Here is a 13,544-nt window from a genome sequence, read left to right on the forward strand (position 1 = left end):
AGAAATATACTTTTGCAATTGTTTACTATTATTATTGTTTGGCGATCAAATTGTATTTTCATTAACAATGGTTTATTTCAAACATTTTAAAAATATATATGAAAATAATCTTCTATAGTTCCTTTTTAAATATAATTTGAAATAAGTTTAATAACATTTCACATAAAAGAAAGACTAATATGTATGATTAGTGTGCTTTGTGGGTCCTCCTATCACCTTTTGCTATGGAAAAAGTTTTTAAAGTTCTTAACATTTACCAAAATGTATAATAATTTTGTAAGTCATTATAACTTTAATTTGGGGCAAAAATAAACAAAAAAAACCTTATGTGAGGACTACAAAAAATGGGTATTCTCCCTTATATATAGTAGTAATATATAATTTATTTTTTTAGTTTTACCTTAATGAGATGATTTATTTCCAAATCAAATGTCATCTATAAATTATTTTAGAAATCTTTCTTTCTTTCTTTCTTAAATTTCATGTCTAGTCGAACGACATTATATACATTCGAACGGAGGAAGTATTTGTTTTACTCTTCGAGTATTCCACATTGTTTCTTATATATACCAACCTAAACACGTTGCGTGTATCCGTCAGAGATAAGTGCATGTTTTCTTTTCTTTCCAAAATGGAGATTCAACACTTACCCTTCATCATCTTCATCTCACTTGTGCTTCTCCTCTCCCCTTTCTTCCTTCTTTTTCAAAAATGGAAAACATCAAAATCCCCAAACAAAAAATTGCCTCCTGGACCATGGAGGCTACCTCTTATAGGAAACATGCACCAATTAATTAGTGACCTACCACATCGTTCTCTTAGAAATCTATCGAGAAAATACGGCCCGATTATGCACTTATGTCTTGGGGAAATCTCAGTAATTGTTGTATCTTCACCAGAAATGGCAAAAGAAATCATGAAAACACAAGACCTGATTTTTGCAACTCGACCAAAAATTATGTCAGTAGATATCATATTTTACAATGCCACAGACGTAGGATTTTGTCCATATGGTGATTACTGGAGAAATATGCGCAAAGTTTGCCTCCTGGAACTTCTTAGTGCAAAGATGGTCAAATCATTTGATTCAATTCGACAAGAAGAGATGTCAAGTCTCATTTCATCTATCCGTTCGACGCCAGCCGACTCATTGATCAACTTATCTAATAGAATATTTTGGTTTACAAATTCGGTAACGTGTAGGTCAACATCTGGAAAAGTCGTACATGATCGAAATAAGTTAATAATGTTGGTAAAAAATATATATTCATTATGTGGAGGATTTGACTTAACTGATTTGTTCCCTTCACAAAAGTGGCTTCACAATATCAGTGGAATGAAGTCCAAATTGTCGAAGGCACACTCAAAGGTTGATGAAATCTTGGAGAAAATTATTAATGATCATCGAGATAACCGAGCAAAAGGTAAGAAATGTAATGGTGAGTCTGGAAATGAAGATTTGGTAGATGCTTTACTTAGAGTAATGGAGAGTGGAGAATTTGGATTAACTATCACAAACCAGAACATTAAAGCAGTCATTCTTGTAAGTTTAATGCATCTTAAAAGTCATTTACTTTATCTTTTCATGTTATGAATCTTGACTTTTGCATATCTTTAATTTATATATATGTAGGACATGTTTGCTGCTGGAACTGAAACAGCTTCTGCAACAATTATCTGGGCATTTTTAGAAATGGTTAAAAATCCAAGTGTCATGGCGAAAGCACAACTTGAGGTGAGAGAACGATTAAATGGAAAAAAAGCATTTGATGTTAATGATTTGGAAGAGTTTAACTATTTGAAATTAGTGATCAAAGAAACATTAAGGTTACATCCTCCGGCTCCTTTATTACTCCCAAGGGAATCCAGAGAAGAAACAAAGATCGATGGGTACACTATACCTGTCAAAACAACAGTCTTGGTGAATGCGTGGGCAATTGGGAGAGATCCCAAATATTGGCATAACTCAGAAAGCTTTATACCTGAGAGATTTGAGAATAGTACTATTGATTTCAGAGGAAATCATTTTGAATTTATTCCGTTCGGTGCAGGGAGGAGAATGTGTCCGGGAATATTATTTGGTCTAGTTAATACTGCACATCCTTTATCTCAGTTACTTTATCACTTTGATTGGAAGGTTCCTGATGGGGTTAATCCAAATGACTTGGACACGATCGAAACAGAAGGATTAACGGCAAGAAGAAAGAGTGATCTTTGTTTGATTGCTACTCCTTTTGGCATCTCTTAATAAAAATAGAGACATAAGAACTTTGATGCTTATTTAAAGTAGTTGCATATTTCACTGGTTACTACATGTTTATAGTCCAGTGATCAATAAGTTGATAATAGTGTATTGTATAATAAAGTAATTTGCTTCTTGTATACATGATATATATGTATTTTTCTTACTTATGAAGGGTAAATATCCATATATACGTGAAATAAATAAAGTATATAGCAATATCCTTTTTTTTTTTTGGTTAGAAAGAAAAAAAAATGATGAAGATATACCTTTTCTATGTTACTGTATTTTTTTCTTCATTATGTCAGCTAGGTCATCACTCATCTTTTATTTCCTATCCCATAATTTAGGGTTGTGCATATTAACGGTTAAATCAAACTCGAATCAATTATTGGGTTATTGGGTTAATGGTTCGGGTATTGGGTGGTGCCTTGTGGTTATTGGCTTATTGGGTCGGGTCACGGTTTGGTCATTTTTGTTAACGGGTGAACCGATAACCTGATAACCATTTATTTAATTACGATTCTAACTTCCATGTATAAAGTCACTTGACTTGATTTAGGGTTCACTTGATTTCCACAATTCCACTACATAAAATTAGTCTCAAGCGGCGTATCACTACAAAAACTCTTTTTCTCCAGCTCGCAAGACGCTAGCCCAACTTGGAAACGTAAACTTACTAAACTATCTTTTACTTCTTATACATTGCTTTCAATTTCTCACTTTTTTTTCTGTGTTTTTGGGGTTTTTGTTGGGGTTGGGAAATTAGGGAAATCACTTCCTTCCAGAAAAGTTCTTCGTACTTGAAATTTTTTTGTTCGGCATAGTCTTAGGAGTTGAAGCTACTTTCAGTTTTGAAGATGGGCTCTTTTTTCTTGAAATTTTTTTGTGTGAAATCTTAACGGTTTAATCGATAACCGAACCGATAACAAATAACAATCGATTAACCTGTAACGTATTAACCGATATCTTAATAGTTCTTTGACGGTTTAACATGTGTACAAACTGATAACCGATAATTTGAATCAATAACTTTGAAACTCAAATCGACCAGTATGTAGCCCTACTTCATATGGTCATCAATTTCGTCCTCTTTCACCTTTTCTGGGTAGGTAAAATTTCACAATCAACTTCAACTTCAATAATTGCAAGGACGGAATTTACTTAAAATTTCAAAACTAATTTTGTCGCATCTTAGTGAATTATTTAAACTATCGTTGATTGGTGTTTATCTTATTTCTATTGTGGCCCCATATATGGGACACTCCTTTTGGAGAGGCCACACTACAACACCAAAAATGGAAAATCTTTTCGAAGGAGGTGCTGGTGATCAAAATCTTAAGGTAGTGCAGATTTTTCAATAAAGTAAACCTTGAATAACAATTAGTACTTGACAAATCGTATGAAAAATATATTGAAAAGAGATAAAAATTAAAGAAGAATTTTATTGACTCAACTTATTTAAGACTTTTATTGACTCAACTTATATTTTAACTAATCCGTATAAATCTAATTCAACTCACCTAATTGTGGTAAAAACTTGAATTAAACATGATTTCCAACAACTGCCAACACTTTGATTCAATATAAACGGGTAGCAAACATACAAGGAACGCTGAATTGAAAGGATAAACACTGAAATAAAACAAAAACTTAGAAAGGAGAAAGGTTCTGTAACTTCTCTCACCTAAAATCAAAAGACTTGGAATATATCATATCCTTGGCTTCTTCATTTTGGCTCCGCCACTAAACCTGTCAATTCTGTTACGTAGGAGATTCAACATCTATATACGTACATAAAAAAAAAAAAATTAACCTTATACATATAGTGTAATTTTTCGTCGAAGGGGTTTCGGATAAACCCCCTTGCCCCGATGTACCTGGCTCCATCCTAGCAGGTTCTAGCCTTTATAATTTTCCTTTTGGGACCACAAAGTCCTTCAAATGGGTTGGACGGTGAATGGGCCTTGAACTGCGTTTGGGCATATCCAGCCCATGGGCAACGTTCACATCATTGTCGTCTCCTTGAAGTCGAACCTTCTCCCCAAGATTCAAGTAATCAAGTTGGGAAATTGGCGCCGAATCAGCGAAATATCCTCGCATGTTGCATCAGAGACGAGCAAGCCCAGCCATCTGGAAAGACATTGAGAAAGGTGTGTTGACCCTTGGAAATATTGCAATGTTGCAGGACCATTTCAGGAACAAGATCGATAGAAGAAGATGGACTAATAAAATCAATGGGGTTAACCTGCTAGGGGCAGATAGCTTCAGTACTTTCAACGCGAAGCATATATTTATTTTATTTTCTGTTTTAGTCCGTTTAAAAAAAATAACTCTTTCCTTTTTGGGCAATTCTTTAAGTTCAACTTTCCACATGATATGTTTAAGATTACAAGATTAAAAGATATTTTGATACATCCTACATATCTTTATTTTAAGACCACAAGATTCAAAAGTCTTTGTCATTTTCTTAAATTTCGTATCAAGTCAAAATCATACAAGCAAATTGAAAAGGAAGTAGATATGAACCCATTGTTGGGATTGAAATAACAGGGCGTCATGCGAAAACTAATAATTGCAAACTTTAAATGACGATAAATCAGAAGACAATGAAAATATACTAAAAAGGCATAATATTTTAATAAGGTTTGGTCAATTGACCTACATATCGAAAACTAATATAAAAAAGACATAAAATTGTGGAGAGAATAATCTCCCTATAAACAAGACTCTCTAAACGACTATATTGTGGATGCTATTGTGTTCTGTTGTATGAGAGAGATTCTTCAATTTATAGAGGTCCAAACCTTTTCGTCCAAGAAAAGGACTAGCCAAATATGAAAGAGAATTATATTTCCCTTCAGGAAAAGTAAAACAATTATGGTTATACTTTGACTTTCCTTCAAGAGAAAAGTAAAACTCAAATATGGTAAGAAAATCAGGGCAAAATCCTAACAAATCTCCCCTTTTGGCTTGGATTTTCTTGACAAAACTTGATCCATCTTCTTTGCATAATCTTCATCAGTACTGCTTGTCATGGTTAAAAATAAGGTTAAAAATTGGTTTAAAAATATTTTGCTTTATTTAAAAATGCAGCAGCAGGGATGTTGAAATTATGGTTGAAATTCATCTCCACATGTAGTATTCCTGGATAAAATCTTCATTATCGTGAAATTGGTTGCTCTTGATTTGAAACCGCCTTGAGCATGTCCTGAATATCGCCGAATCATGATTCCGGAACCAAAATGCCCCCCAAAAAAACATTTTGAACCAAAATACCCCAACAAAAAAAATGTTACCAAAATGCCTTTAGCGCAGTAATTTACTGCGCTAAAGCAGTTAACGGGGACGACTCCTTTAACTACTATAGCGCAGTAAATTACTGCGCTATAGTCTCTCCCTTTTTTTTCCGGCCCTTTTGGTTAACCCTTCTTCCATTACACTTTTTAACGTATTTTGACCATAGATTAATCATGCTTCAGGACCCCGAAACTTCAATATTTTATATAGAATCCTACTTATTTTTGTGCGATTAATAAGGTAGGATCAATACATCAAGGATACACAAAAGTTCGGATGACCGTTTTAGTGGTTGAAAAGTGCTCGAACGCCATTTTCGTTTGAAGGCTCGGTGACATTAGCTTGAAGTTCTTTACGAATACTTAAACTTGTTCATTAATAATTAATCAAAAGTTAGTCAACGAGTTAAAATGAGCCCTGCGTTAAAAATAAAAGCAAGAGTTAAAATTGGGTTGAAAATAGGTATGGGTTAAAAGTGGTTGAGAGTAGTTCTTCTTCTTGTTATACCCCATTTTAACGGGATCAAAGTAGAGTACAACATATTGGTGATTCCTATTTTGCTTATTTTAAGGAGTCGCCACCTAATTAATTTAACGGTGAATTAGGACACCTAATTATTAACTAAGGTAGAGCTAACTAAACCTCCGTAATGGTCTGCTTAATTTATGATTCTAGGTAAGGATTCTTGATTATCCTAAAGGGAAGGGGTTAGGCATCCTGTAGAGTCCGTTAACTACGATTAACCGGTCAAACTTAGGTTAATATCGGAAAAATATAATAAGTAATGTTTTATAAGTGATTTTAAGAAAAAATATCTCATAAAATGCATATATGTAATTGAAATAGTGAAATTTTGCAAAATAGATAATAGAATGCGTTTCGAAACTTGTATAAGAAAATATTTTTTTTTTTAAAAAAGGGCAAAGATCATTCTTATAAATCATACATCTTAACATCATTTTATTTTAATAAAAATAGTTCCACCGCAACTTACGTAAATTTTAAAGAAGGAACTGCATATGAATAATAGCTTTTAAAAGAAGACTTAGCAAATTTGAATTTTAGATAAAAATTATATTAAATGAATATGGCGATGTAGAAAAAATCTAGACTTACTTTTTATGAATAGGATGCAAAAGGAAGTGAGTTTTCTTTCTCTTTTTTAATTAACTTGATTTAACTATATTCGGCTAAAAAAATATGTATAATTGGATAAATCTTGAAAAATTGTTTATAGAATATACTTGAGTTCATATTTGCGTATTAGTGACGTTTTTAAATTTCTAAGTTAGTAAGAATAAATCATGATTCCTTTAGCTCAAAATATGTAGTCATGCTATTTTGAAAATCAATTATTCTAATAAAAAAATAAATATTATAGATACTATAAATAATTTTAAAAAAAGGGAATGAAACCTATGGGACTAATTGTTAGTTTCTCTTTTAAATTAACTACCCATCATACTAAACTAACCCACTAATTCCGCTAAGGTTCATTCTAGCTAAGAAATAAAAGAAAGTAAAATATTAGTTGTACAATACAAATTAAATGCACAAAATAAGGAGCAAATATAATTAAATGGGCTCAGCCCATTTTCTAGGGCTGCTGCGATCTGTCGGCTATTGGGCTTCAGCCCAGTAATTTTTTTTTTATATATTGCTGCGGATGGCCTGATGGGGGATGACTCGAGGAGATTACGTTGGACTTTTATCCCAACACCGAATGCGGAAGAAGACGAGTCCCTCGGACTCGTACGCGATGGTCATGCATAAAAACGAAAGAAAAGGATTAGTACGTAATCAATGAATAAGGTTAAACATATAAAATGTAAACTCAAAACAGATCAGTAGATTATGTATATACTGTGTATATTTAAGTATACTCCATGTATACATTCATAAGGTAAAATAAAGAGGCCAAAGGCCCTAAGCAAGCATGGGAAAAGAAAAACGTAGGCAGGCCCAAGTTACATTACACCAAGGACAAAACCCAATATCATAATAAATTGAATCAAGTAGCTAGTGAGGGGAAATAAGTTCAGTTCAGTTTGACAAAACAGTAAGGTTAGGGCAGGCCCCATTCATGCCAAACCGAGAAGAACACAATACAGGCCCAAAACATATTAAAGCGAAAAAAAAAAGAAAAAAAAAAGAAAGCAAAAAAAACTCTAAGCATTACCTACAAAGCATACTAATGCATAGTCATGAGTCAACTATTGATAATATACATGGTATACTATCCTATATACCCAAAATGTATATACAATATGTATATCTTGTATGGCTTGCAGATATACAATAATGCAAACTTCATATAAATCCCGAAAATGAGGCAAATAAGGGAGAGGAGTACATATATATGCAGCAGAATCAGGCAGGGCATAAATCAGCATGGATTCATTTGGAAATAACCAACTCGGGTTCTCTACATAACCATTTGGCATTTAAAACTATAGCAGAGCATGTTCAAACTTCAAATTAGCCAGAACTAGACTTCAGGTGTAAGTTGACTTCGTGACAAGGGAGATGAAGCAAGCGCATTGTGATACATCATTCAAACAGACTAATTAACATGAAGGATTTCCAACATCCAAACTTCAGCAGAGATTTCAAAGGGTCTAAAGGCATGGCACTTAGTCATGATATGCGGAGATTGATGTCAAATAGCACATCAGTCGTATGTTTCATTCAAACTTGGAAAGAATGAGCAAAGTTTACAGACACCAAGACATTAAAATTAAACTCAGGCCACCACATACTTAGAAACATTCCCAGGACTACAAAGACTCTTACAAGGCCCATTCATGAGAACTAATGACAGGTTTAAACTATTCAAGGCTTAGTCTCTAAGGTTTACATGCCTATACATACATTTTATCCATATCAGACCACTCTGGTTATTGCGTGAGTCTTAATTCCAAACTAGTTGCAACATGATAGTCATTTAAGTCATTTTTAAGCAGAACATGGTATTTAATCAGAGACACTATATGTTTACAAGCTGATTGAAGTTGAATTCAGACCATTGTTAATCCTATTTAGACCTGCTAACATCATTTAAATCCTACTTTATCATGCTGAAGACTATATGAACCAAACTAAACTCTTACCAACACCAAAACTTATCAGAACCAACTTATGGATTAGCATAGAGACATTAATGATACCATATTAGGCTAAGGTAGATAACCTTTGTTACCTAAAGTTATTAATCATGCTAGTTTAGCCAACTAAACCATATTTAGGTATGAAGTCATATCTAAAGGGTGCAAACAGTGTAAACACAAGTTGACATTTTAATTAAAATCAAGTGATGCACACAAACAAGCTCTTACACTTGTTTTAGACATGATGAACTTATGCTAGGTTTAATAAAGAATTCCAAGTAGCAAATTGATACCATATTAACAATAAACCATATAGGCGAACAAAAGGCGAATGAAATAGCACACTACAAACCAAACTGAACCATCCAGAATGTCATTAACAACATGATTTGATCAATAAGGGCAATACAGGCCCCATTAAACTAAGCAGGATCGAACAATAAACAAAACGTATGCTATATCAGGCTATTACTAACAAGGCATTAACTAGACAGTAAGCAAAGACAGTCTAATCATGTTGAGTCGCTATTAACAGGAAATAAACTAAAGCAGCATATGAAAAGTATATTAAACTGGACGATGTTAATATCAACAAGTAACTAACCTAAAACAAGTAGCTAAAAATACCTAGTCATGCTGGACTACTAACATTCATAAGTTTGTTAATAACAACAACTAATGTCTATTAATTGTGCTTAAGTCATTACTAATAAAAGATAACTAGAAATAGAAAATAATGCACATTAATTATGCTTAAACTACTATTAACTGGAAATTAAACCAAACAGCAACCAAAACATACAACAACTAAGGCATGACAGAAACTAACAACTAAGACTAAATAGGAAGAAAAACAACTAAAGGAAGAAGATTTACCGACCTTTTTCGGGTGCAGCGAACAAGGATTTTTGGGTACCCGGTCTACTCTCGAACACTATAGGCTTCCAACTTGCATGCACTCAGACTCGAACAATAGTAGAAAAATAAATAAAAATCAGTATTTCGATTGAATATCCAGAGATATAGAGATTGAAGAAAGTTAATATATTTTTTTGGAGGGATTCAGGCGGCTGAAAAGAATTCTCTCTTTTAAAATGACCCTAGAAAAGAATATTTATATCAATCAACTAGGGTTTATGCTGGGATTCTAAAACGAGAATTGGGCGGGATTTCTGGTCAAATACTTTTCAAATCAAATGTTAGGGTTCTGTTGTCGATCAAAAAACCTAGAAAAAGAAGACAACATTCATAAAAACTTTGTACTCGAAATCAAAGGAACGGATAAAAAAAGCGATTTGGATTCATGAACAAACAAAACTCATTAAGGTTTTTTCAGATGTAAGCAACAGAGAAAGAAGAAGAAAACAAACTTTACCCTCTTCAACGGTTGAAAACGGGTGGGGAAAGGACGGAGTCATTAATTTCCTTCCCCAAAATGACCATGCGTGGTCTGATAGAGGTGAAAGGCGACTATGATTTTGCCATTTTTGTGAGGAGAGAGAGAGAGAAGAGAGAGAAGGGAGAGAGGGGAGGGTGCGGCTCTGAAGAGAAATGGAACCCTAGCGGTTCATTTTTGTTGAAAAGAGAATTGGGCCGGGTCGTCGGGTTAATGGACTGGGCTGGTGAATAAAATGTGGGCTGGTCGGGTAGGTTTAAAATAGGTAATGGGCTGATTGTTGTTTAAATGAATGGTGGGCTGATTGGTCCGAAAATATTTATGGCTGAGTTTATGAACTGATTCGAAAAATAATATGGACTGATTGGGCTCGGATTTGGGCTAATATTGGCTAAATGAAAGGAACAATTTGGGCTTCCACATTTAAATAAAGGACTTATTTTAAATAACTATATACTAACGTGTGCTAAAATATTATCTGATATAAAAATATGTAATTATTAGTGCTTAGATAAAAAATAAAAATTATATGACGCCGTAATAGTCGTGCGATAACATCAGTAAATAAACGCTATTATTTAATTGCGCAAAAATAAATGCGATGCGTGTGCATAAGATGGTAAGAAATGCTGAAATGGTTATAATGCAAATTATAATAGTACTGGTAATAATAATAATAATAACAAATAATAATAATAATAATAATAATAATAATAATAATAATAATAATAATAATGATAATAATAATAATAATAGTAATAATAATAGTGATAATGATAATAGTGGTAGTAGTAACGGTAATAAATAAAAATAATAACAGCTAGTGACTACAATAGGATAATGAAACGCCGGTATTTTAATAAAAACTAATAATTATAGTAAAGTATAAATAATTATTTCTTAAGTTGCCAAAAATATTAGAAGCGTAAATAAATATTTTGGGGAAGGCGGGACAAAATTGGGTGTCAACGCTTTTTCTTCAATGAAATCACAGATCCATTGAGATCAATGAACCTAGCTCTGATACCACTTGTTGGGATCGAAATAACAGGACGTCATGCAGAAGCTAATAATGTAAACTTTAAACGACGATAAATCAGAAGACAATGAAAATATACTATAAAGGCATAATATTTTAATAGGGTTTGGTCAATAGAATTACATATCGAAAACTAATATAAAGAAAGACATAAAATTGTGGAGAGAATAATCTCCCCATAAACAAGACTCTCTAAACAACTATATTATGGATGCTATTGTGTTCTGATGAGAGGGATTCTTTAATTTATAATGGGTTTAATACTAAAAACTTTAAAAATTGAACCCATAAAATTTAAATCATGTATCCTCCTCTGCCTGGTACTTAGGCTTGCTAATGCACTAGCAAAGTACAGAGACGTGAAAGAAGGTGTATCCTTGAAGAAAATGGAAGATAGAGTTCGTAAGCAACCTGACAATATTTCTGAACAATTTGAAAGGGTCCAAAGAGGAACTGTCTACTAAGTTTGTTGTATTGCTTCAAACAGAGCAAAAGTTGGCGATATGGAAATAACCGAACATAGAACCACTCACCTACTTCAAATGAAACTTCCCTTCGTCCTTGTCAGCTAAAGTTTCATATGAATATGAGCCTGGTGGAGATTGGCCCTAAGAATACCAAACTTTCATCCCTTTGAGACAAAATGACTCAACAAAAGCTTAGATGTAGCATCCGTCGTAATGCGAAAGATGGTTGGAGGTGCTCTTCCATATAAAACTTCAAATGATTCATTTTAGCACTGGTTTGGAACGAATTATTATACCAAAACTCTACCCAAGGTAGTAGTTTTAACCACATCTTAGATGTATTAATGGTAAAGCAGCGCAAATATTGTTCCAAGCATATATTAAGTGTCTTTGTTTGCTCATCACATTGTGGATGGTATGCCGAAACTAACTGATTACCCTGCAATTTGTTCACTTGTTCCCAAAATTCAGATAAGAATAATGGATACCGGTCAAAATATCTTTTTGTTGTTGTGAAGCCATCAAATCGAATAAATTCCTGAACAAAGACGTCAGCTATTTTCTTAAACGAGTAATGAGGAAGAGCACCACGTTCTGCACACCATTGTTGTTGAAGAGCAAACAATTCGGGATCATGTTGGTTCAACTGTTTAAGCTTATCAACTTAAACTCAGTTATTGCGCGTGAGAGACCGAAGGGTAGGGACACGTGAAAGGGTGCATCATCAACAAAATTAAGTTTTCCTGCTCATATATATTATGTCAAAGTCATATCCAATCAGCTTGGATGACAACGTTGTTGCTTAGGAGTTTGAATGACCTGGTTCGACAGGACTTTGAAAGATTATTGATCAGAAAAAATCAAGAATTTACGTCCCAATAAATATTGGCGCCATTTCTGCACAACCTGGGTGATGTAACATCCCACGATGTCATCGGAGAATGTGGATACGCCTTCTCACGACCAATCTTGAAAATATCCGTCCCTCATCTAGCTACAAGCCCTCTTTCAAAAGAAAAAAAAAAGATTAAAAATTCTACAGGCGCTCCCACATGCTAAAAGTAGAATCCACTAAATGCACCCTCCATTCAATTTGTTTGATACATGTTGATTCGATCCCAAAATTTAAGAAAATGAAGATTTTTAAAATCTATGCTTTTAAACATATTTAATATATTAAGAGGAAACTACCCAGTTTAGCCTTTCAGAGCAAATGCTACCAATATTAACCAATTCATAAAAAATTATCAAGGGAATGCAGAGAAGAAACAACTATCAACGGATACACAATACCTATCAAAACTAGAGTCTTAGTGAATGCATGGGCAATACGAAGAGATTCGAAATATTGGGATAATCCAGAGAGTTATATACCTGAGATATTTGAGAATAGTTATATTGACTTTAAAGGAAATCACTTTGAACTTATTCCATTTGGCGCAGGAAGAAGAATGTGTCCAGGAATGTTATTTGGTTTAGCTAATTTCGGACATCCTTTAGCTGAGTTACTTTATAACTTCGACTGGAAGCTTCCAGATGGAATTAATCTGAATGATTTGGGCATGACTGAAGCAGAAGGGATAACTGCGAGCAGAATGTCACATCCCTACGAGGAGTATGACGGGCTCCGACTCGTAGGCTGGGAACCACCTGACTTATCCGTTACTTTGAACATTATAAACCATAACTCAAAGAACATCTGCACGCAGAAAAGGCCCAACATATGAATATCCGCTCATTGAGCACATATGTACATATGCGGACCGACAAAGTCTCCACAACATAACGTATATCATAAAGCCGGCAAGGCTAATAGTAAAATATCAAGGGCTCAAAATAAGGGTGACAAGGCCACCAATATATTATACAACAACATGAACCGATGGAGCTATAAAACATCTAACTATACACATATATCTACGAGCCTCTACATAGAATATAAATGATCATAAGGACAATACCAAATAGACTGCAACTCCGAAGTAAGTGGAGT

The 13,544-nt window shown here is 33.8% G+C and overlaps 1 protein-coding gene across 1 annotated transcript; it reads left to right on the plus strand.

Annotated features, from left to right (window-relative positions):
* Window positions 1-563: 563 nt before the first annotated feature.
* On the plus strand, window positions 564-2,408 carry LOC132627195 (premnaspirodiene oxygenase-like). The gene is made up of 2 exons (XM_060342388.1): window positions 564-1,543; window positions 1,634-2,408. The coding sequence occupies exons 1-2, from the start codon at window positions 611-613 to the stop codon at window positions 2,246-2,248; spliced, it is 1,548 nt and encodes a 515-aa protein (XP_060198371.1). The 5' UTR covers window positions 564-610; the 3' UTR covers window positions 2,249-2,408.
* Window positions 2,409-13,544: the final 11,136 nt, after the last annotated feature.

The sequence above is a fragment of the Lycium barbarum genome, chromosome 2 (assembly GCF_019175385.1).
Source record: "Lycium barbarum isolate Lr01 chromosome 2, ASM1917538v2, whole genome shotgun sequence".
Taxonomy (NCBI): domain Eukaryota; kingdom Viridiplantae; phylum Streptophyta; class Magnoliopsida; order Solanales; family Solanaceae; genus Lycium; species Lycium barbarum.

What these genes read in the sequence shown, in the direction of transcription:
- LOC132627195 (XM_060342388.1), top strand. Translation starts at nt 611, where the DNA reads ATGTTTTCTTTTCTTTCCAAAATGGAGATTCAACACTTACCCTTCATC. An exon ending in ACATTAAAGCAGTCATTCTT is followed by an intron (nt 1,544 to 1,633) that starts GTAAGTTTAATG and finishes ATATATATGTAG; the next exon opens with GACATGTTTGCTGCTGGAAC.